Source organism: Misgurnus anguillicaudatus, chromosome 3, assembly GCF_027580225.2.
Source record: "Misgurnus anguillicaudatus chromosome 3, ASM2758022v2, whole genome shotgun sequence".
In the NCBI taxonomy this organism is placed as follows: domain Eukaryota; kingdom Metazoa; phylum Chordata; class Actinopteri; order Cypriniformes; family Cobitidae; genus Misgurnus; species Misgurnus anguillicaudatus.
In genome coordinates this window covers 42875037-42900460 of record NC_073339.2, presented here as the reverse complement: position 1 = coordinate 42900460, position 25424 = coordinate 42875037, and the positions used below count along the sequence as shown (strand labels likewise).

Below are 25424 nucleotides of genomic sequence, written 5' to 3'. Positions count from 1 at the left end.
GTATTTTAAGTTGATTCTGCTATGATAAGGAGAAAACACGTCAAAACGCGTCCCCGCGTTTTTGGACCCCTGGGGGTTGAATGCGAAAGAAAATGTAGGGCGGTACTTTTTGTTTATCGAGAACTGATTGGATTGTTGGGCCATGTTGGTAATTGTTATTTGCTGCAATCTTTTCCTGAACAGAAACAAGTCTCCAATAACCCTGCCTGCATTTGCGGTATTCCTCGTGAAAAGAATTAAAGAGAGGACGGAAGAAGGTTAACGTTTTTGATAAAAAAATATGAGGACACATACATTTAAAAAATAATAAAGCGCATAGATAATACATTTATGAAAAACACAGTATTTCATTAAAAAAATATGTTTAGTTATTTTGGTTTTAATAAAATAGATAACAAATGCATTAGCTAACATGAACTAACAATAAGCAATACCGTTTTTCGGCATTTAGTTATCTTTGTTAATGTTAGTTATGCCAATACAGTTGTTAATGTTAGTTCATGGTGCATTAACTCATGTCTAATGTATTAGTAAATGCTAAAATTAACATGAACTAAGATAGGGTTTGTTATATAAGGTTTGTTATTCCCAGATAACAACCGATCAAAATGAATAACTCGGATGCTGCAAATAATTTTGACAGGTACAGTTTAATATTATAAGTGTGTTTGTGACATTTGCACATCTTGTTGTATCTTAAAACCGAAAGTAAAACTGTTTTCCTCGCGGGAGGCCTGTGTTCATTAAAAATGAGCAAATAAGATATTTCAAATCAATATTTAAGGTTCCTTAGCTTGCTCAGGAGGTACATAACAGTATAATAAGTGTGATAATGTACAGACAGCTGTATAAGCGCTTTCTGCTTCGTGTTGGGTCCTAATCACACTGTCGGGGCTTATTTATGTGATAACAACCGGCTGCCTAGACCAGTAATTCTCAAAGTGTGGTCCGCGGACCACTAGTGGTCCGCCAAACCCCCCCAGTGGTCCGCCAAAAGATGACCTAAACTAGGAAAGTGTTTATACAATCATCACTTATTTAAGTAGATTTTTAATGCACTTGCAAAACTGTGATATCAGTTCTTGCCATTCTGTTTTAATAACGTAAAAATGGATCGGTGGCTAAACCAAAGAGGAGTCAAAAGAAGGATCAAGCGTCAACTGAAAGCAGTTAAAATCCACAGATCTATTAGTTATGTAATGTACTAATTTTTGTTTCATGTGTAAAATCCCTGTAATTTCAGTGATTTTGGACATTAAGGGAAACATTTTTTTCAGCATTTTATTGTTGCCATAGTTACAACCATAGACTTCATATACCCACCATCTCAGTTTTAAACTAAGGGCTCTTTGGAATGACATTAAGTGGGACCTAGGCTGTTATACTATGTTTAATTGCAGGTTTTTTTCATATGTGCAGTTTGTTGTTCATATTAAGCTGTAACTCATTTCACATTTACTTGTTAAAATTAAATAAAATTCATATAGCAATTTCTGAACATAGCATTGCATTTGTGTTTAAAAAATTAGTTTTTGACTTGAAACAGTTGCATATTAAAATTAAATTTAGCTTATCCTTCCTATTTTGTTGTTTTTTGAGGGCGTGTTAAAGTGGGATTCTGTTAGGTGGTCCTCAGAAAATAATTGGAATATAAAGTGGTCCTTGGGCTGAAAAAGTTTGAGAAACACTGCCCTAGACATTATACCTTATTTAACAAATACAACCTCATTGTAAAGTCTTACCATAAAATATTATGACAGTTTACTATTAGGGCAGTTTACAGATCCAGACACTTAAAGAATCACTAAAGAACCAAAAATGAGGTTATGACTAGTGAAACATTTGCATCAATTTTATTATTCTTTATAAAAAATACTAACAATTAGTAAAGTCTTATTTTTGAAAGAAAAATATATAATTTATGTTTTCCAATACGACCTGACAGCTTTGACCAGATTCACTCATTAGTGGCAAAATAAAGTGTAAACTTTTCATCCCATCACAGAGCTCTGATAATACATCAGTCTCACAGGTCTGCCAGTTCTTCGATTACATTATACTTTACCTCTGGGACATGAATCGAATATAAAGGCATTGTTTTACTAGGCAATATGTTATGTAAGATTAGACTTACGTGGGTTCATGAAACGTTGAGAGTGCAGAATTATTCGCGTGAGTCTGATGAAGATGTTTAGACAGTCAGAGAGTCTGATGCCTCCCATTGTGCCACAGTGCCAAGCTGTGTTGGATGTAATTAGGGAGGTAATAAGTCTGTGGTGTGTGGGATCAATGGAGCTGTTAGCCGTCTTATTCATCTGCCTCTTTTTCACACTGCATGCAGTAATGTGATGCTTCTGGATCGTCCAGCGGCCCAAACAGACAGCCAGCAGTGTATCCACTCTTTTGTATTAGCCGCTGTTGATTAAAGTGGACGTCGGTTCAGTCAATCTAGGGTTATTGTGTGAACATTACAGTTTCAGTGACAACACTCCTATTAACTCTTTCCCCGCCAGCGTTAAAAAAGGGTGACAGCCAGCGCCAGCATTTTTTATGATTTTAACAAAAGTTTAATGCCGTCCAGAAAATTTTCTTCTTTAATTATATAAACATAAAATGTATCAAATAAAAAAAAACTCTGCTTCAAACAAAACAAAACAAAAAAGTCCTCTTTTATCACTTCTCAAATATGGGTATCTTCGAAAATACCAAATGAGATAATTGGATTTTGTGAGGGACTTTTGATGAAGATCAGATTTAAAGCGATGATCAAAACATACACAGAGTTGTTACTGTTTGCCTGAAGGGGTTGCTTTCGGGTTTTATAAGTTGGGTAAGAGCGCCACCTGGTGGATAATAGCAGAAATACGGATTGCTGGAAAAACTCATCTTTGGCAGGAAAGTGTTTTCTCTTAATTGGCGGGGAAAGAGTTAAAGGTGGAATAGAAAAATAATATCTTTAGCCTGCTAGCATTGAAATCACCACCCCACCTTCTATTTAAAGGTGCAGTGTGTAACTTTTATAACGATCTCTTGACCGAAATGCAATATAATAAAATACATAACTATATTATCAGTGGTGTATAAAAACCTTTCATAATGAACTGTTATGTTTTTATTACCTTAGAATGAGATATTTTTATCTACACACAGAGGGTCCCCTTACATGGAAGTCGCCATTTTGTTTCTACAGAAGCCCTTAACGGACAAACTTATTTTACTGAGTTGTCTCCAACGATGACATGGTTGTCCCGTGGCGGCTACCGTAGCTTCTCTATGCGTTTTGGTGAATGGTGGACTGAAACGTTGGTTGCAATTTGCAACCTTACCACTAGATGTACTAACATTTACACACTGCACCTTTAAATCGTCATCACAAGCCACGCCTCCTCCAAAACACGAGAAGCAAAAATTGCATTTGTCCAATTATTGCATATGGTCCGAATGCAATGATTGGTTGAACCTTTTTTTGGTCCTACACCTTATAAAAATACATTTAGACACCTTAACATAGTGATTGCTGTCAGGATGTGAGTAGATTTAAATCAGCATTTTTGTCCTCTCATTGCATGTTGCTTTATTAAAGGAATATTCCATTTTCTTGAAAGAAAGATCCAGATGATTTGCTCACCACCATGTCATCCGAAGTGTTGATGTCTTTCTTTGTTCAGTCGAGAGGAGGTTGTGTTTTTTGAGGAAAACATTGCAGGATTTTTCATTTTGATGGACTTTAATAGAGCCCAACATTTAAAACTTAACTCAACACTTAACAGTTTTTTTCAACGGAGTTTCAAATGACTATAAATGATCCCAAACGAGGCATAAGGGTCTTATCTAGCAAAACGATTGTCATTTCTGACAAGAAAAATAAAAAATTTGCTCTTTTAAACCACAACTTTTCGTCTAGGTCCGGTCCAGCGCAACCTAACGTAAATGCGTAGTGACGTAAGGATGGTCACGTGTTACATATATAAAACCAAATTTGCGGACCATTGTAAACAATAAACTGACACAAAGACATTAATTAGTATCAGTTGACATACAACAACGTCGGAACAGTCCTCTTTCAACACATTTGTAAACACTGGGGCGTAGTTTCGCGTTCGTCTTCTGTGACCTCTTGACGTCATGACGTATTGCGTCGGGTCATGCTGACGCATCACAACTGGATCTAGACGAGAAGTTGTGGTTTAAAAGTGGATATTTTTTATTTTTCTTGTCAAAAATGACAATCATTTCGCTAGATAAGTCCCTTATGCCTCGTTTGGGATCGTTTATAGTCATTTGAAACTCCGTTGAAAAAAACTGTTAAGTGTTGAGTTAAGTATTAAATGTTGGGCTCTATTAAAGTCCATTAAAATGAGAAAAATCCTGCAATGTTTTCCTCAAAAAACATAATTTCTTCTTGACTGAACAAAGAAAGACATCAACATTTTGAATGACATTGTGGTGAGTAAATTGTCTGGATTTTTCTTTTAAGAAAATGGAATATTCCTTTAAGTTGTATAATTCTTAGGTCTATAGTGTATGCTATAATCCGTTTTTGTGTTTGTCTTCCAGCCAAACAGAAGATGATGTGTGATCCGCTGTGTTCAGAAGCAGGATGCTGGGGTCCAGGTGCAGACCAATGCCTATCATGCAAATACTTCAGCCGAGGAAAGACATGCGTAAAGTCCTGTAATCTTTATGATGGGTGAGTAAAAAAGAAATGGCAACTGTATGCACGAAATGAAACAAATTACATGGTATGGCTATATGGTAAGCTCGACGGTGTCCGAAGTAAGAGTGTCGATCATTTTTTATTTTTCCATACCTTTGTTATAAAATGTGGAGATTTATTTTTATAGATATCAAAATTGAAACAAAAACATGTGACCAAAACAATGTTATGCACATTACAATTATACTATAGCTTTAATATTTGGTTGTTAACTCTTTCCCTGCCATTGACAAGTTATCTCATCAATTAAGAGAAAACATTTACATAAAAAACGTGTTCCTGATGAGCTTTTATGTTAATCTGTAATACCGCGATTATCCACTAGATGCCCAATTTTCCCAATTTATAAAAAAAAACTGAATTTTAAACTCTGTGTATGTTTTGATTATCTTTTTGAATAAAAAATGCAATTATTTCAGATTTTTGCTATTTTTTAATTTAAGCAGAGGGTCTGTTCTTTCATTTGATATATTTTTATGTTTATATATTCTTAGAAGGAAATTTTTCTGGAATGCATTTTGTGAAAATTACAAAAAAGGGCAACTTTTTTTTAAAAAAAGGTTGGTGGCGAATTAGTTAATGTAGTTACATAATAAAGAAATTAAAATAATTTTTGCCATACTATGTAACATTTTATTTTAAATAAATAGATTTTATCATGGGAACATTATGCTCTTCATTTTAGCATTTCATTATTTATTATTATCCAAGTCAATTAATGCTTTTTGACTAATTTAATTTTTTCCCAAAAATATATTTTGCACTCAAACAATATTTGGAGGACCCCCCAGTAATACCACACCGGACCCCCTGTTGAAGACCCATGACTAAAACCATTATGTCAAGTCTTTATTTCATTTTGGAGCACAATATTTTGGTTTATAGTATGTGTATAGCCACTGTTACTGCAGTATTTTTATCAAGGCTATCTATCATGTAGAGTGCTGTTATCTCCAGCCTCTTTGTAAACACAATCATGGACAACATCTGCCCTGGGGTTATAAAGGGAATGAGAGGAATGGATTTCATCTAAAAGTTACGAGTCCAGGCAATACTGTGACCGGCCGGCGGCGATGTACTGGCCAAAATCCAGCTAATTGTCCTTTGGCCCATTCTAAGCGGATTCACAGCACACGGCCATCTGTAAATGACAACAAGGAACCGTTGGTCTGACATCAAATTTACATTGTAGTCTACTGGGACCCTTGGAGAATAGCTCTATTGTTGGCACTGTTATTCTGGTATAGTCATTAAACAAAGGAAACTCCCAAATCTGACCAGCATGTGAATCACATTCCCTGTGGCAGAAAAATGTAATTTAGTTCCTAACAATAATCAGCTGTGGGGGAGTGTCTGGATTTTAGGGCTCTCATTACAGTCAATCAAATGGGTTTTAAATCATATGATATTGTGCTGAGTTTAAAGGTCCCGTTATTTCTGTGTTTTTGAAGCTTAGGTTGTGTTTACAGTGCGCAATATAACGTGTTTATGTTTCACGTAACTGGCCATTCGATGAAGGCTTTAAAAGGCTAACATTACACACTAACTAAAGTTGGGATCAGGAGGAAAGTGACCTTTAACAATGGGGCTGGGCCAAAAACCTACTTCAAACAAGAGTTTCTAAATAATACCAACTGTATATATTTTCAATTGGAATAGAGAATTGATTTAATTCAATTTGGTATTGTATGTAACGAGTTGGATATTTGGGACAATGGACCACAAACCTGGGTGATTCTCACAAAATCCAGTGTCCATTCTCACGAAATCCGTGTCCAGCATCAGAAATTTTAAAAAGGCCTTGAAGCCAAAATATATTTCCTATTGAATTATTAAAAAAAAATAGATTATCATTATAAAAAATGATCATTACTACAACATGATATTACATTAAATATATGCATTTACAAACTCATGTTTCGGTAATGAGAACTAAAAAGTTGTCTAGATACTATGACAAACTAAATTTCAACTTTCACTGTAAAAAGTGTTTCTGTGCCTTAGTAGATTTTAAAAAAATTAATTGAGTAAACTGTATTAAAAAAAATTTATTCTTGTTTTTTTTAAATCAAAATATGAGTTAAAATAAAATAAAATTTGGAATAAATTGATGAATTCTAAATGAGCACATTATTGAGTAAATTCAACTTAATTTTATTATCTATAATCGATTTAAATTTGTAAGAAAGAAATTAACTTATTAATTTTGTGTTAAAACTACAGTGTTTCCCACAGGATTTTGAGGAGACTGTGGTGGTGATGACCTCACCCGCTAATTAGCATATATGTGACGTCATCATGTCGTGTTTGCATTTGATCTAGTGTTGACACCTGAAATATGTTTCACTTCTACTCTTTGATCTGTATCTGTATTTGATCTGTATTATATATCAAATTATATTTTAAGCCGAATTTAGCAGTTTTAAATAGTGAAACAAAAATGTAAATGGGAATCATGAAAATTCTATTTGTGGGGGCCAGTGTTGATTCTGTGGTGGGCCACCACAAATAAATCAATGTATGGGAAACACTGAACTACATGAATTATTTGAGTAAACACAACTAACTAGGCAGTGGACTTGCAGTTCCCAGCATTCTTTGCATGGGACTGCATTTGGAGAGTGAAATTTGAATTGAATCTTTTTTTGTTTTGTTTTTAACTAAAAAGAAAGACTTGTTAGTGTTTAATGTTCATTTATCTTCGATATTTGGAAGAGTTTCTGTTTCTTCTTTGAGTTTTGTAGTAACCATTGTTCAGAAGACTGGTGCTTGTGCATAGACTGCATACTGAAGTATGTCGCGCTTTACAGCTGCCCAAAACGAAACTGAGTGGGTGTGTTGTTTGAATAAACGTTTCTAGCCCTCATCTGACGGCATAAAAAACAACACTAGCACATGAGTAATACTAGCACAATTAGTTAACTCAACTCAATTTTATTGCATTCATTTTAAGTAATGTTAGTGTGTTCAATATACTTAAAAAAGGTTGAAAGTTGACTCAACCTAAAACTTCCCATGCAGTCACTTGCCTCACTTTTTATAAGTTAGATCTAGGAATTACTTTTTACAGTATGGAGAGGAAAAATAAGAACTGCTTACTTGGTAGCCATCTTGAGTATCACAGTCAATTTTGTCCCTTCCAACCTCTTTTTATTTTTTATTGAAATGTTAGTTCCTTGAGGGCTTGAACAATGATTGAAAATTGTTGCGGAGGATGAGAAAAATTTTCTTGAACACATTTATATTCCTTATTATTGTCTCTACATTTACCAATGATCACCAAATACCACATGTTTTTTTTTACTGTAAATGTTTATAATATAACATGCACTGAAGCTTTTTATTTTTTTTATTTTTTATTATAAATATTTCCATGTCAAAGAACCCAAATCCAGTCATGGACACGTTGCGGTAATGAAAATTTTCCCCTTAAATGTGGAAAAAACAACAAAATTGGTTTGTATGATGTCATTTGAAATCATGTGCAAAATAGTAGATGAAGGGATGTTTGTAAATGTATGTTTCTTATTTTGATACTCTGACTTTGCATTTACTTTTTTTATCAAAATGTTTCATGACACCTCATAAGTCTAATTTCGCGAGAATCACCCACGTCATAAGGTTCCGTTTTTTTATTTATATTTTTTTCGATTTATGTTTTGTTAGGATGGCCGAGATACAACTATTTGAAAATCTGGAATCTGAGGGTGCAAAAATCGAAATATTGAGAAAATCACTTTTAAAGTTAGCCACATTATGTCCTTAGCAACACATATTACTAAATAAATAATTTTAAATTTGTATGTATTTCGGTAGGAAATATACAAAATATGATCATGAAACATGATTTGACTTAGGCTGCATCCGAAAACTAAGGCAGCTGACTTGTTGCCTTGCTGCCTCATGAGACAATAACTTTGCTCTGGGAAATGCATTCGGACAGACTTCATAGGAGGCGTAATTGAACGGAATTCTGAAAACGGAATCCTGAAAACGAAATTCTGTTTAAAATATAAAGAGCATCTGTAATAACTAATCCCATATTTGAAAACTGCAATACTAATTCCACGCTAGAAATTCAATCAAAATGTGTAAAAAGTCAAAATATAAACTTATTTACACTACATTTGTGCTCTAGCTGCTTTCTTGGCCGCCATTATATTTTTTCAAACTCAACCAGGCCCGTCCAATCACATTCCCTGCACACACACCCGCATAGAATATTGGGACAAGTCGATGCATTAAAAATCAACAATTTCAACCCGTTACTTATGTCCAGGGTCACATGTACAGAATGCATGTCATTTTGTTTGGCATTTGTGGTGATGAGTGATGTAAACAGACTTAGGGCCCTATTTTAACGATCTGAAACGCAAGTGCGAAGCGCAAAGTGCAAGTGACTTTGTGGGCGGATCTTGGGCGCTGTTGCTATTTTACCGGCGGGAGAAATAACTCTTGGCCAGGTGCAAATCAATAAGGGGTTGGTCTGAAGTAGGATCATTATTCATAGGTGTGGTTTGGGCGTAACGTCAAATAAACCAATCAGAACGCTATCCAACATTCCCTTTAAACGCAAGGGCGCAAGTTCCATGGCGGGTTGCTATTATTATGACGGATTTACCAGGCGCACGCCATGAGCGGTTCACAGCTGAGGAGACCCACGTTCTTGTAAGAGCAGTCAAAGACAGAGAAGTTATTTTGTATGGGGATAGGAGAAACCCGCCCAAATCAACGTAGGTTAAACAGGCGTGAGAGGAAATAGCCACTATTGTCTCATCAGCTGGCATCCCCATCGTTGCGCCAAGCGCTACAATGATGTCAGGAGACGGGGGAATCCCAACTTGCCAGCATAAATCGGGCACGCCGTGTAACGGGAGGTGTATATGCCTCATGACCTGACGCCAGCAGAGGACATCGCTGCGTCCACCCTCACCGCTGAAAGGGTTTGGGGGCTTTGAAATCGGACCCAAGAAACGCAAGCAAGGTCCAACCCCAAGGTACACTTATAAATCAAGTTCATATACATTAAGGTTTCTTATGAAAACATTTTAATTATTATTTTCATAAAATAAACATAATACAGCCACACAACAAACTTATGAAAATATTTTAATCGTTATTTGCATGAGAATTTTTTAAAGCAGCCACACAATAAATAAAAACTATCACCACAATGCTCACCACTATGATTTCCCTTATCTCAAGTGTTAATATTTTTTATTGTAACAATTTATGATTTGCAAAAATAACTGTTGCATCTGTGTAGATTAGATAAGCAAAGTGTGTGCGCGTTGTGCACGCTATACATTAAGGTCAAGCATGCGCCCTTAAAATAGCATAATGAACCACGCGCAACGCGCCACTGATTTTAGACTATTTTTTTTTTGGTCAGTGGCGCAATTGTTTGTTGAAACTGCAAAATAGCATCAGGGATGGTTTGCGCCGGAACACGCCCCCTTTTTTGCGCTGAACCGCACAGGGAGCGCAAGTTAATTCCCTTGTTTGCAGACGTGCATCTGTGGAGGGAAAAACCCGCTGTGCGCCGGTGCAAAATACAAATGATACATGCGTCACTGACAAAGTCAATTGCGCTGGGTGCAAGATAGGGCCCTTAGTGTTTATGTTGCAAAGCTTAGGAGGCGTTTCTTTAAACATAAACAAATGTTCATGAATAGAAATACATTTTTTATATAAAAACATCATCCAAATGATGTTCTTGCATGGAGAAAGGGGTTCAGTGAAGGCCACATTCATATTTTGCAGGTGCAGTTCTGTGTATTCTGTGTGAATTTTTTTCATTTCTGTTTCACACAACACCAAGACTATGATTTATACTTGACAATCCGCTTAAAATTCATCAACAACTTTTAAGATGCAGATGTTGCTATGGTAACGATGTCCCAACCACATACTCACCTTCAATACTTCGTCAGTATAAGAAACTTCAAGCTGTGCATCTTTTAAAATTTCACTCGAGTGCTTATGCCCGATTGCTGATTTTTGAAGATCTAAGAGGTTCTTTGATCCTGACTCTGTTATATACAAGGCCTCATCTTTGCTGTATGGAAAATCTCCTCTGAAACTCTGGCTGATGGGAATGGAGTGAGGCAGGGACGTATTGATGGTTTTGCTAGGCAGCTCCTTTCAGCCGTGTCTTCCACAATCTGAGCCACCATCTGCTTGGCTAAAATAAAGAAAGAGGACTGTTTGTTCTTTCCTCTCGGACCAGTGTAGAGAAAGATTTTTCCAATTAAAATGCCATTATTATTTCATGGATCTTATTCAAATGACTGGCATGTTAGCCAAGTTCTATGCGGTGTGTGAAAACAGTGTCTGTGGTTCAGCTGGCCGCGGTTCAAGAAGACGCTTTGGAGACGAAACAAAACCTGTTGTATGGGTTGGTGACGACGGTATGCATCACCTGCTTTTGGCGAAATGCTTTTTATTGAGTGATGTGTGAAAAAAATGTATAATGTTATTAGAAGAAATTGTTAGGGTGGGGTGTTTTAATAAACAAACTTAAAGTTAAAATACTAAAGAAAATGTATTTGTTGTGTTTCTTTGTGTTTTAGAGATATTCGTGAGTTCGCCAACGGTTCTGTGTGTTTGGAATGTGACAGCCAGTGTGAAAAGTCTAAGGATAAAACTCTAACCTGTCGTGGCCCAGTAAGTAAAGCCCAGAACGTCATTCAAACTGTCATTTGGTCTTTTCTGCCATTTAAACCACACCCACACATTCAGAAAATAATGGTCCCTAGTTGTGACTGGGGCAGGACCCTTACAAAAATAACACATTTTGCACCTAAAGAGTTCATATTAGTGCCTCCGAGGTACATATTGGTGCCAAAGAATTCATATTTGTACCTCAGGTACATATTGGTACCAAAGAGTTCATATTAGTACCACAGAGGTGCATATTAGTACCAAGGAGTGCATATTAGTACCTCAGAGGTACATGTTGGTATCAAAGAGTGCATATTAGTACCTCAGGGGTACATCTTAGTACCAAAGAGTGCATATTAGTACCTCAGGGGTACATCTTGGTACCAAAGAGTTCATATTAGTACCTCATGCGTACATCTTGGTAGTAAAGAGTGCATATTAGTACCTCACGGGTACATCTTGGTACCAAAGAGTGCATATTAGTACCTCAGAGGTACATCTTGGTACCAAAAAGTTCATATTAGTACCACAGAGGTACAACTTAGTACCAAAGAGTGCATATTAGTACCTCAGGGGTACATCTTGGTACCAAAGAGTGCATATTAGTACCTCAGGGGTATATATTGGTACCAAAGAGTTCATATTAGTACCTCATGTGTACATCTTGGTAGTAAAGAGTGCATATTAGTACCTCACGGGTACATCTTGGTACCAAAGAGTGCATATTAGTACCTCAGGGGTACATCCTGGTACAAAACAGTGCATATTAGTACCACAGAGGTACATATTAGTACCAAAGAGTGCATATTAGTACATCGGGGGTACATTTTGGTACCAAAGAGTGCAAATTAGTACCTCATGGGTACATCTTGGTACCAAAGAGTGCATATTAGTACCTCAGGGGTACATCCTGGTACAAAACAGTGCATATTAGTACCTCAGAGGTACATCTTGGTACCAAAAAGTTCATATTAGTACCACAGAGGTACATATTAGTACCAAAGAGTGCATATTAGTACCTCGGGGGTACATCTTGGTACCAAAGAGTGCATATTAGTACCTCATGGGTACATCCTGGTACAAAACAGTGCATATTAGTACCTCAGAGGTACATCTTGGTACCAAAAAGTTCATATTACTACCACAGAGGTACATATTAGTACCAAAGAGTGCATATTAGTACCTCGGGGGTACATTTTGGTACCAAAGAGTGCAAATTAGTACCTCATGGGTACATCTTGGTACCAAAGAGTGCAAATTAGTACCTCATGGGTACATCTTGGTACCAAAGAGTGCATATTAGTACCTCAGAGGTATATATTGGTACCAAAGAGTGCATATTAGTACCTCGGGGGTACTTCTTGGTACCAAAGAGTGCATATTAGTACCTCAGAGGTATATATTGGTACCAAAGAGTGCATATTAGTACCTCGGGGGTACTTCTTGGTACCAGAGAGTGCATATTAGTACCACAGAGGTACATATTGGTACCAAAGAGTGCATATTAGTACCTCGGGGGTACTTCTTGGTACCAAAGAGTGCATATTAGTACCTCAGAGGTATATATTGGTACCAAAGAGTGCATATTAGTACCTCGAGGGTACTTCTTGGTACCAAAGAGTGCATATTAGTACCACAGAGGTACATATTGGTACCAAAGAGTGCATATTAGTACCTCATGCATACATCTTGGTAGCAAAGAGTGCATATTAGTACCTCAGGGTACATCTTGGTACCAAAGAGTGCATATTAGTACCTTGGGGGTACATATTAGTACCAAAGAGTGCATATTAGTACCTCAGAGGTATCTACAGTATTGGTGCATACATATCTGTACCGAAATGGTACATATTTGGACCATTTTAAAGGGTACTGTCCCAGTAACCACTTGGGACCATTTTTTTGACAATTTTTTCTGACTGAACCTTAGATTTTCTTGTTAAACTGAACCTTTTAAGTACAATTGTTTAAAACCTCCAAAGGGTTCAGTGTCAGGGACCGCAAGAACACCGGCACATTACTTAGATCAAATATGTATGAATTTGTTTGTGTTGGTAGCCATATGAAATCTATTATTTAACACATGTGTATTATGGACTTGATAGCATGATGCCATGTAAGAAAAATCGTGAGTTTTAGAAATTAAAGTTGTATTAGCAAGATTCATCTTCATATACGTTTATATGAATTGCCTTTTTCAATGTCCCATACCCTGTGGCCCTTATAGGGTCCAGACCACTGTATGAATTGTTTGCATTTGAAAGATGGGCCCAACTGCGTAGAGAAATGCCCCGATGGTCTACAGGGAGCAAACAGCTTCATCTTCAAATATGCTGAGAGCAACAATGAGTGTCACCCCTGCCACCCCAACTGTACTCAGGGGTAAGTGTGTGTGTGTGTGTGTGTGTGTGTGTGTGTGTGTATGTATCTACATTTTATTAGCCTGTGTGTTTTTTTTTTTGCAACCAGTATATTAATGGAACATGGTGCATATATCAAATAGAACTGGATATTATTTCATTCAGTAAAAATGCTAAATTAGACATATAGTGAATTTGGAATCAGTTTCCTGTTCCTGCAGTGCCATCTCTCTTAGATCTGAGGCGGATCATACAGCACATGGTCACACCACAGACCTTTACCCAATATGAACCCCAGTTTCACGCTGGTCTGTCTTGGGTCTCAAATCAAAGTCCTTGAAATGCTTTAGGACACCATATCAAAGCGTTTCAGGTCCCTTCATTTTGTGGGTGACAGTCGTTGCCGCTGGTTACTGTCAGCCGTACGTTCTTCTAAACTCATTTCTCTGTGATGAATCCAACAAGCCTTATTTCTATATCTAGGAGTCACAAAATAACACCAGGCAACATTCAGCTTACCAATAATTTGCTTAAGCAGAGGTCTATAGCTTCATCAGCACATTTTACAGTTGTAAAAGTGCTATTTGGATAATTTCCTTTATTATACTTACTTATGCTACAGGTGTACCTGACCCTATATCCAAGACTGCATCGGGATAGTGGACAGGTAAGAGTCTGTATTTTTCCATTATTGCACATTATTTGCCTTAAAAGACATGCTCAGGACACTCATTTTTAATTTTAATATCTTGTTTCATTTCACATTTTATTGATAAATATTGAATAAATCCCATTTAGTGTAACTTTTTCTAACACACTTTGTTGCCAAGTTGAGAACATTCTCTTATTTCATAAAAGTGAATTTATTGTGCGTATATCTCAAAATGTGGTTTTATGGAAAAAAACAGCATAAATTTGGGCGAAATATCTCTTTAGTGACTCTTTAGTGAAAGAATTTTTCACTAAAACAATTTACAACTAAAGTAAAAACTAAAGTTTTTGCAAGAGAAAAACAGTAAGTTTTTTTTTTTAAGTTTTTTTTTAAAGTAAATATTGTAGTTTAATAAGGTGTAAATAAAAAAAAAATATTATTAATTTAAAAACAATTTGGAAGTTAAAAATCTATAGTAAATAATAATTTATGACCCTGGAGCACAAAACAAGTCATAAGGCCCAATTTTATAAAATTGAGATTTATACATCATCTAAAAGCTGCTGATGCAACTGTTTGAAAATCTGGAACCTAAGGTTGCAAAAAATCTAAATATTGAGAAAATTCCCTATAAAGTTTTCCAAATGAACTCCTTAGAAACACATATTACTAATGATAATTCAATTTTTATATATTTTTGGTAGAAAATGTATAAAATATCTTCATGGAACATGATCTCTATTTAATATCCTAATGATTTTTGGCAACAAAAAAAAAATGATATTTTTGACCCATATAGTATATTATTCCTACTTGTGCGACTTATGATTGGTTTTGTGCTCCAGGGTCACGTTTGTATAAAGTATACAGTAGTTTAACATTTAAAATGCATGTATCTCTGCAGGACTCCTCTGATCGCGGCCGGCGTGATTGGAGGGATGTTCGTGGCCATAATCGTGGCCCTCGGATTCGCCATTTTTTTCCGCCGCAAAAGCATCAAGAAGAAACGAGCTTTACGCAGATTTCTAGAGACAGAGGTACAAATCTGCCAACATTTCAAATCAGTTTGGAGGTGAATGATTTAAACACTTTTATAAAGCCTGGCCACTAAGGTTGTTTTGTTGGCACGTTTATGGATCTGTGGGGTGTACAGCCAGTCTGAGTTTTCCATTTTAAAGTGTCTCTTAAACTTCAAATGGAGTAGACCTCAAATGGAATAATGGAGGCTATTTTCAGATACTTAAATGAAAACTTATAAAATCACTTCAAAATGTTCTGTAACAGCTTTCTGTGTGTGCAGTTTAAGTCAATATTATGAAATTTGCAGGGCTATATTGTGTTAAGGAAGTCGGGGAGTGTCAAGCCAACAGATTGATTTACTCTTTTTTGATGCTTGTTTATTGCAGAATCCCTTCAGCAGAAATGCTTTTCTTTTAAAAGAAATGAAACCTAATGAAAGATAATATTGAGAATCATAGGCGCAGATTTATGTTGGGTGCTCGGCGCGACCTCATGCAATTCTTAGGTTGCTTAGCAATGGCAGACGCTATGGGAGCGCCCAAGTGCTTTGGAAAGAATGTAGAAAGTGAAAATTTGGGAATGATAATAAGTAAGAATACAACCATGACAAAAGATAATTAAGATAGCATTTTCAAAGCATTTTTATTGGAACCTCATTGGAGCTAATATACAAAAGAAAAACATAAAATGTTGAAAAGTGTCAGATGGAGCGTAATTATTATGAAATAAGAATTAAAATTTTAAAGGTTTAAAGGTGCAGTGTGTACATTTTAGCGGCATCTAGTGGTGAGGTTGCGAATTGCAACCAATGGCTTAGTCCACTTTCCACCACTCACTTTTGAAACACATTGAGAAGCTAGGGTAGCCGCCAGTGGACAAACATGTCATCATCGGAGACAACTTAGTAAAAAAATTGTCCGTTTAGGGCTTCTGTAGAAAAATGGCGGAACAAAATGGCAGCTTCCATGTGGGGACCCTCGGTGTATGTAGATAAAAAGGTCTCGTTCTAAGGTAATAAACACATAACGGTTCATTATGAAAGGTCTTCTAATGTTTCTACATCTCACTCAATTCACACCTTTAAATAAAATTTTAAAATGTAAAGGTGCAGTGTGTAATTTTTTGAAGGATCTCTTGACAGAAATGCAAAATAATATACAAAACTATATTATCAGGGGTGTATAAAGACCTTTTTATAATGAACCGTTATGTGTTTATTACCTTAGAACGAGACCTTTTTATCTACATACACCGAGGGTCCCCTTACATGGAAGCTGCCATTTTGTGCCACCATTTTTCTACAGAAGCCCTAAACGGACAATTTTTTTTACTAAGTTGTCTCCGATGATGACATGTTTGTCCGTTGGCGGCTACCGTAGCTTCTCTATGTGTTTCAAAAGTGAGTGGTGAGCAGTGGACTAAGCCATTGGTTGCAATTCGCAACCTCACCACTAGATGCCCCTAAAATGTACACACTGCACCTTTAAATTAAGGATCCAAAATTCTTAAAATTTGAGTGTTGACATGTAAGGACATGAAGCTGGACTCGAAGGACCACGGCGTACGTGCAGGAGTGCACTGTGCATGCGGTAACTCGCATGGAAAATAAATGATTTGTAAAGTCATGAAGAGCCTTGAAGGAGCAATGAATACATCATGAGATTTTTTGTGTGAGAAGTCTAGCAGCTAAATATTATATTTATTTTATTCATATTTATATTTATTTTTATTTTTAAAGTATAGTCATCCATATAGTAATCTATACGTTCCTATAGCTCAATGGGCAGTGCATTACACACAAAGGTCTTAGGTTTAATCTAAATGATAAATGTATAGCTTGAATATAGTTGCTTTGGATTAAACGATCATGTACCAAACACATATGTTTGCAAGTCATGTAAGATTACAGTAACTTACTGTAATGACATGTGAAACCCCAAGTATTTTCTTATGCATGAATTTGTGACCTATATTGAGTTTGATTTCGTGAACAGTTGGTGGAGCCACTGACGCCCAGCGGTGCCGCACCCAACCAGGCTCAGCTGCGTATACTGAAGGAAACCGAGCTGAAGAGAATCAAGATTCTGGGAACAGGAGCCTTTGGCACGGTTTACAAGGTAAAACTCATTTTATTATGTGTTAGAGAGCCTATATTTATGCATTTGTGGGTCACTGACGGCTTCTGATGTCTTTACAAGGGAATCTGGGTTCCAGAAGGAGAAACTGTGAAGATACCAGTGGCCATAAAGATACTCAATGAAAGCACAGGACCGAAAGCCAATGTGGAGTTTATGGATGTGAGTAATTATTTCATAAATAATTAAATTTAAAGGTGAAACATTATCCTTCACTTGTGTTTCTTCCTTTACCCCATAGGAGGCGCTGATCATGGCCAGCATGGAGCATCCTCATCTGGTGCGTCTGTTAGGGGTCTGTTTGAGTCCCACTATTCAGTTGGTCACTCAGCTCATGCCTCACGGCTGTCTGCTGGATTATGTATACGAACACCAGGAGAACATCGGATCTCAGCTGCTGCTCAACTGGTGCGTGCAGATCGCCAAGGTAAGAGACATAATCAAGGTGTGTTTTTGATGCTGTGCATTGAAGTTAGATTCCCCTGGACCTGCTCATGGTCTGAAAGTACATGATGACCTTTATCTTTATTTATACTGGATGCACATACCTGCAAGCTGATCAACCAACAGCTCAGCTGGGTTACACATCTTATAGAAAGATGTATTTTGAAGAATTTAAAGACTTTTGTAATAAAACATCCAAAAAACTCTTGCACAGTGTCATTATCCCAAAAGTTCCCAAGGAGTTCTAAATTTGAAGGTGCATTGTGTAACTTTTAGTAGGATTTCTTGACAGAAATGCAATGTACATAACTATATTATCAGTGGTCTATAAAGACCTTACATAATGAACTGTTATCTTAGAATGAGTCATTTTTATCTACGTACACCGCGGGTCTTCTTACATAGAAGTCGCAATTTTGTTACTACAGTAGCCCTAAATGGACAAATTGCTCTACAGAGCATGTTTTGTCACTACGTTGTCCTGTGGCGGCTACTGTAGCTTTTTTTGTGTTTCAAAAGGGAGGGTTGAGCTGTGGATTGAGCCGTTGGTTGCACTTCACAGTCTCACCACTAGATCCCACAAAGAATCTACAGACTGGACCTTTAAATTGTCCCCTATCAATAAGGTTATATCCATGCTATCCTTGGTTTTCTCTTATAGAAATTTTGGCAACACACATGAACAAATGCAGCTAGCATCTAGCATGCAGCTGTTATATCATATCCATTGGCGGGTAATGAAAATCCAAAGAAAGTAATGCATGACCTTATCCATGAATATGAGTAGTAAACTTCATACATCTCTGGATGGAGAAAACAACATCTCCCATTGTTCAATGTCAAAAATTTAGTCAAAAACTGTTTTAATGACGTCATTCGTTTGAAAAGTAGAAGACTGTAGTCCAAACCGGCCGTTCGCTGTAGGCTTTGAAAGGCGAATTCTGTTAAAGAAAATATATCACTTGGCATTTTGCAGGTATTATTTATGCTCTAACAGCAACATTACACACTAACTAAAGTCTGAAAAATGGGATCAGGAAGAACATGACCTTTAATCAAATCATTAATCTCTGGCTCAGAATAGATTAAATTATCCCATCATTTTATAATCTGTGTAGGACAGATCAAACTCACCAGCTCTCCATCAAGAACCTCAGAACCACCGATTTGCAGAAGACATTGTTAACCAGCATGCAATCTCACAGAGAAGCTCGAAAGTTTAAGGTCGAAGCTGTGTTTGATTTCTCACCTGCTGTGGTCTTCAGGATATTAATCCCTTCATTCGTCCATTAGATAACCCTGCTGTGTTCACCCAGTGGCCTGTGAGTCTTGCTTATTCAGTTTAGATCTGGGTTCCTATCGTACAGATCCCGCACATGGACTCCTCCCGCTGCGCTTTCGGAGAAACTATAGACTTGTTCTATTTCGAGTGAATTTTTGGACCGGTTTTCTTCTCACGCTCAGACTTGGATCATGACAGCTGGGTTGCAACCAGAGTTAGATGCCAGGGAGAGATTTTGGCACCCGCAACGTTTCGGATCACCTCTGATATTTGGATTGTATAGCTTCTATTCTCTTTCATCTCTTCTTTACATGGTTGATATTATCAACTGTTCTTCATTTTTGCATTTGTGTCTTTTTTTAGAGATGCATACACTTTTGCAATTCATTTAATTCGATTTGCATCTTTTGCTTTTCTTGAATTAATTAGAGTTTGATGTTCAATTGCATAGTGAACCATGTCAATTAAGCATACTGAAACCTTTCTAAATGCACAATTAAAGGATTAGTCCATTTTCTAAAAAAAAAAAAAAAGGTTATTTACTCACCACCATGTCATCCAAAATGTTGATGTCTTTCTTTGTTCAGTCGAGAAGAAATTATGTTTTTTTGAGGAAAACATTCCAGGATTTTTCTTATTTTAATGGACTTTAATGGACCCCAACACTTAACAGTTTTAATGCAGTTTAAAATTGCAGTTTCAAAGGACTCTAAACGATCCCAAACGAGGAATAAGGGTCTTATCTAGCGAAACGTTTGTCATTTTTGGTAAGAAAAATAAAAAATATGCATTTTTAAACCACAACTTCTCGTCTTCCTCCAGTCCTGTGAAGCGCCAGCGTGACCTCACAAAATTGCATAATGACGTCGAAAGGTCACATGTTAAAAATATATATACAATAAACTGACACAAAGACATTAATTAGTATCAGTTGACATACAACAACGTCGGAACGGTCCTCTTTCAACACACTTGTAAACACTGGGGGGTAGTTTCGCATACGTCCTCCGTGACCTCTTGACGTGAGGGCGTATTACGTGGGGTCGCGCTGGCGCGTCGCATGACCGGAGGAAGACGAGAAGTTAAAAGTGCATATTTTTATTTTTATTGTCAAAAATGACAAACGTTTCGCTAGATAAGACCCTTATGCCTCTTTGGGATTCTTTAGAGTCCTTTGAAATGCAATTTTAAACTGCATTAAAACTGTTAAGTGTTGGGGTCCATTAAAGTCCATTAAAATGAGAAAAATCTAGGAATGTTTTTCTCAAAAAGCACAATTTCTTCTCGACTGAACAAAGAAAGACATCGACATTTTGGATGACATGGTGGTGAGTAAATTATCTGGATTTTTTATTAAGAAAATAGAGTAATCCTTTAATAGAGCATTGTATTAGCAGCTCTAACGTCATGGGTTCGAATCTCAGGGAACACGCATACGGATACAATTTTTATCTTGAATGCACTGTAAGTCGCTGCGGATAATAGCATCTGCCAGATGCATAAATATATAAATGTGAAGCTGAACTTTAATAAAATTAGTATTTGTTCAATCAGTACATTACGACTAAAAGGCGGTTATGACTTTGTTTCCAGCGTCGTCTAATCTTGCCCTTATTTTCTCTCCCCCGTCGCGTAAAGCCGTGTGTATTTATAGGCTAACTTGGCATGAGATGTGATATATTTCTTCAGATGATATGTGATGTTAATAATTTCCAGCATTTTTTTGCCAGCAAACAGCAGTGACAGAATTAGAAATACATTAGAAAAGAGCCACTTATTATCATTGCACTTACATCCCATAGCACTATGTACTGTATGTGTTGCACATTATTTCAACACTCAGTGAGTTCATGTTATGATGGAGAGGTGGCCTAAACCTCCAATCTCAGAGCACATATAGCTCAGATATTCTTGGGAGAAGCAAACAGAACTTGTTTCTAATTCCGTTTGTATGTATTGTTTTTTGTGAGGCATTTGTGGTTTTAAAGGAATAGTTTATCTAAATATAAAAGTTCTCTTATAACTTACCTTCATGCCATCACATAATTTGGTGGACTACAGCATTTATTATTTTTTTATATATGCATTTAATGGCCTGTATTCAAGAGTTGTTCTCGCCTCATATAATCTCTAATCCCAGCTGAATAAGCATTTTTGTAGCCCTGAAGATCACTCTGAAGAATGTAGAGAGAGACCCTGAAACTCTTTTAACTAAATTTAAACAAAACATAAACACATTACAACAATATTCAAACCCAACAATACTCAAACATAAATATAAAACAGACATTATCTATAAGGATACATGTTAAAACAATTCGATATAGCGTTTATAATAGCTGGTTGGTAGATGTTTACTATTTTTGGCAAAACCTCCGTTGCAAACCTCCATTTAACTGATTAAAATCAGTTTTACTTTGAAAATGATGCGCTGTCACGTTAACATAAGCTGTTCGTTTACATAAGACCTGTCTACGTTCATTTACACTCAGAGCAACGTCTGAGTTCTCAAACTAAAACAGGGTCTGCAGCGTTTGCGAACGAATCCGTTTATGAAGGTCGAAAACGGTGATGTAGTGTAGATGAAAGGGGTAAACGTAGCAAAAGTAACGCGTTTTAAAGGATAAACGCATTAATGTAAACATAGCCTTAAATCAATGCCTGGTATCCGTTATGATTATAGATGTATGCAGTTTGGATTTGAGGATTGGATTATTTATTTCAAGAAGTGATTGGGTTCATTCAGTTCTTCTGCAGCTCTGTGCTTTTAAATGATTTAGTAATGTTTGCGTTTGAAGATGTGGGCATAGGGAGAAATCTGCAGCTTCAGTACTGAAATAATACTCCGATTTTCATGATGAGATTTTTAGTTCAATCTCATAGGATGATCTGGGATTTTGCCAAGCTATGATTATTATATGAACATCTTTCTTTCTTTCTTTCTTTCTTTCTTTCTTTCTTTCTTTCTTTCTTTCTTTCTTTCTTTCTTTCTTGCTTTCTTTCTTTCTTGCTTTTTTCTTTCTTTCTTGCTTTCTGTCTGTCTGTCTGTCTTCATTCTAATTGTCTTTATGAATGTCCATCTGTCTGTTTTCCTTCCTTCCTATTTTCCTTCCTTCCTTCATTCATTCCTTTCTGTCCGTATGTCTGTCCTATCTTCTGTCCGTCTCTCTGTTTTCCTTCTGTCCTTCCTTCCTTCCTGTCTGTCTTTCTGTCTGTTTGTCTGTCATCTGTTTTCCTTTCTTTTTTTTCCTTTCTTTCTTTCTTTTTTTCTTTCTTTCTTTCTTGCAATCATTCCTTCTTCTGTTTTTATTTTTTCCTTCTTTCTTTTTTCTTTCTTTCTTTCTTTCCTTTTTCTCTTCTTCTTCCTTCTTTCTTGCAATCCTTCCTCCTTCCATTTTTATTTTTCCTTCTTCCTTCCTTCCTTCCTTTCTTTTCTTTTTTTCTATTCTTTCTTTCTTCCATCCATCCATCCATCCTTCTTTCTTTCCTTCCTTCCATCCTTCCTTCCTGTCTCCATCCATCCATCTGTCCGTTCATCAGTCTGTTTTCCTTCCTTTCATCTGTCTGTCCTTCTTTTTTTCCCTACTTCCTTCAGTCCATTCGTTGTCCGTACTTTTTCTTTCCTTTCTTCCTTCCTTACATCCTTCCTTCCTGTCTGTCTGTTTTCCTTCCTTCCTTCCTGTCTCTCTGTCCATCCAGCTGTCTGTCCGTCAGTCTGTTTTCCTTCCTTCCTTCCTTCTGTCTGTCCTTCTTTATTTCTTTCCTTCCTTCCTTCAGTCCATCCGTCGTCCGTACTTCTTTTTTCTTTCCTTTCTTCCATCTTTACATCCTTCCTTCCTGTCTGTCTGTTTTCCTTCCTTCCTTCCTGTCTCTTCGTCTGTCCATCTGTCCGTCCGTCTGTCTGTTTTTCTTCCTTCCTTCCATCTGTCTGTCCTTCTTTCTTTCCTTCATTTAGTCCATCGGTTGTACATACTTTTTTCTTTCCTTTCTTCCTTCCTTACATCCTTCCTTCCTGTCTGTCTGTTTTCCTTGCTTCCTTCCTTCTTTCTGTCTGTCCTTCTTTTTTTCTCTCCTTTCTTCCTTCAGTCCATCCGTCATCCCTACTTCTTTTTTCTTTCCTTTCTTCCATCTTTACATCCTTCCTTCCTTCTGTCTGTCCTCCTTTCTTTCTTTCCGTCCTTTCTTTCTTTCTTTCTGTTTTTCTTTCTTTCAAACCTTCCTTCCGTTTTTCACTTCTTTCTTCCTTTCTTTTTCTATCCTTCTTTTTTTCTTTCTTTATCTCCTTTCTTAGTTTCAATCATTCCTTCCATCCTTTCGTCCAGCATTCCTTCTTTTTTTCTTTCCTTCATTCCTTTCTTCTTTCCTGCCTGTCTGTCTGTTTTCCTTCCTTCCTTCAATGTCCTTCTTTCTTTTTTCCTTCCTTTCTTCCTTTCTCCAATCCATCCATCTGTCCTTCTTTTTTTCTTTCCTTCCTTCCTTCCTTCCTTCCTTCCTGTCTGTCTGTCTGTTCATCTTTCTGTTTTCCTTCCTTCCTTCCTTCCTTTCTTCCTTCTGTCTGTCCTTCTTTCTTTCTTTTTCTTTCTTTCTTTCTTTCTTTCTCTCTTTCTTTTTTTCTTTCTTTCCTTCCTTCCTGTCTGTCTGTTCATCTGTCTGTATTTCTACCTTTCTTTTTTCTTTCTTTCAAACCTTCCTTCCGTTTTCCCTTCTTTCTTCCTTTCTTTTTCTATCCTTCTTTTTTTCTTTCTTTATCTCCTTTCTTACTTTCAATCATTCCTTCCATCCTTTCGTCCAGCATTCCTTCTTTTTTTCTTTCCTTCATTCCTTTCTTCTTTCCTGCCTGTCTGTCTGTTTTCCTTCCTTCCTTCAATGTCCTTCTTTCTTTTTTCCTTCCTTTCTTCCTTTCTCCAATCCATCCATCTGTCCTTCTTTTTTTCTTTCCTTCCTTCCTTCCTTCCTTTCTTCCTTCTGTCTGTCCTTCTTTCTTTCTTTTTCTTTCTTTCTTTCTTTCTTTCTTTCTCTCTTTCTTTTTTTCTTTCTTTCCTTCCTTCCTGTCTGTCTGTTCATCTGTCTGTATTTCTACCTTTCTTTTTTCTTTCTTTCAAACCTTCCTTCCGTTTTCCCTTCTTTCTTCCTTTCTTTTTCTATCCTTCTTTTTTTCTTTCTTTATCTCCTTTCTTACTTTCAATCATTCCTTCCATCCTTTCGTCCAGCATTCCTTCTTTTTTTCTTTCCTTCATTCCTTTCTTCTTTCCTGCCTGTCTGTCTGTTTTCCTTCCTTCCTTCAATGTCCTTCTTTCTTTTTTCCTTCCTTTCTTCCTTTCTCCAATCCATCCATCTGTCCTTTTTTTCTGTCCTTCCTTCCTTCCTTCCTTCCTGTCTGTCTGTCTGTCTGTTCATCTTTCTGTATTCCTTCCTTCCTTCCTTCCTTTATTCATTCTTGTATGTCCGTCTGCCTGTATTTCTTTCTTTCTTCATTTTTTCTTTCTTTTCTTGCATTTCTGTGCTTGTTCCTCTTCATCTTTTCAACACAGTTTTCATTGTAAGTAAATCTTTCATCTGTTTGTGGATGTCTGCCATTTACTCATGTAAATTTTGTGGACGATTCTTGAACAGTGACATTTCGGAGGGTGCAGACAGAATGTGTGATGAGACTGTGTTTGAGAACAGAGGAGTTCATCTCTTTATGTCAGATCTGAGATGGTTAACTTCAGAGCTTCGCATCTCATGGATGCCTAATTAAAGAAAAAACACAGCAAATCTAAATAACTAATTAAAAACTGAAAAATATAAAAAACTAATTTGATGCTCAGAACATTTTATGTTTTTAAGTGTTTGATCATTCAAAATTTTTAAGCATCACCATAAAAGAATTTAAGAAACACACAGTGGCAAGTTTAGTTTTGCCTTTTCATAAATAATGAATGATGTTTACAAATCTTGTTTTGCCAACTAGTTTTAAAGTTTGTGACATTACATTAAGGAAATGAAAAATGTTGCTTTCCTCTAAAACCACTTTTCTAAACAGATTCAGACACGTAGCTATCGCCTTTTTTGCTTGCTTGCTTTCTTGAAAATGCGTCTGCGTGTTTTATCACAAATTATTTCATGTTGTCTGGTGAAGCCCACCCATCAGATTTACAGACAGCATGAA

General features: G+C 36.6%; 1 protein-coding gene across 1 annotated transcript in view; it reads left to right on the top strand.

Moving 5' to 3' along the window:
- The window catches only part of LOC129445034 (receptor tyrosine-protein kinase erbB-4), a 200894-nt gene that overhangs the window by 162173 nt on the left and 13297 nt on the right, over positions 1-25424 (top strand). Inside the window, 8 exon segments of the mRNA XM_055206118.2 lie at positions 4558-4690; positions 11290-11383; positions 13608-13762; positions 14363-14407; positions 15297-15429; positions 17407-17529; positions 17611-17709; positions 17789-17974. Coding sequence (XP_055062093.2) covers positions 4558-4690; positions 11290-11383; positions 13608-13762; positions 14363-14407; positions 15297-15429; positions 17407-17529; positions 17611-17709; positions 17789-17974 — 968 coding nt within the window.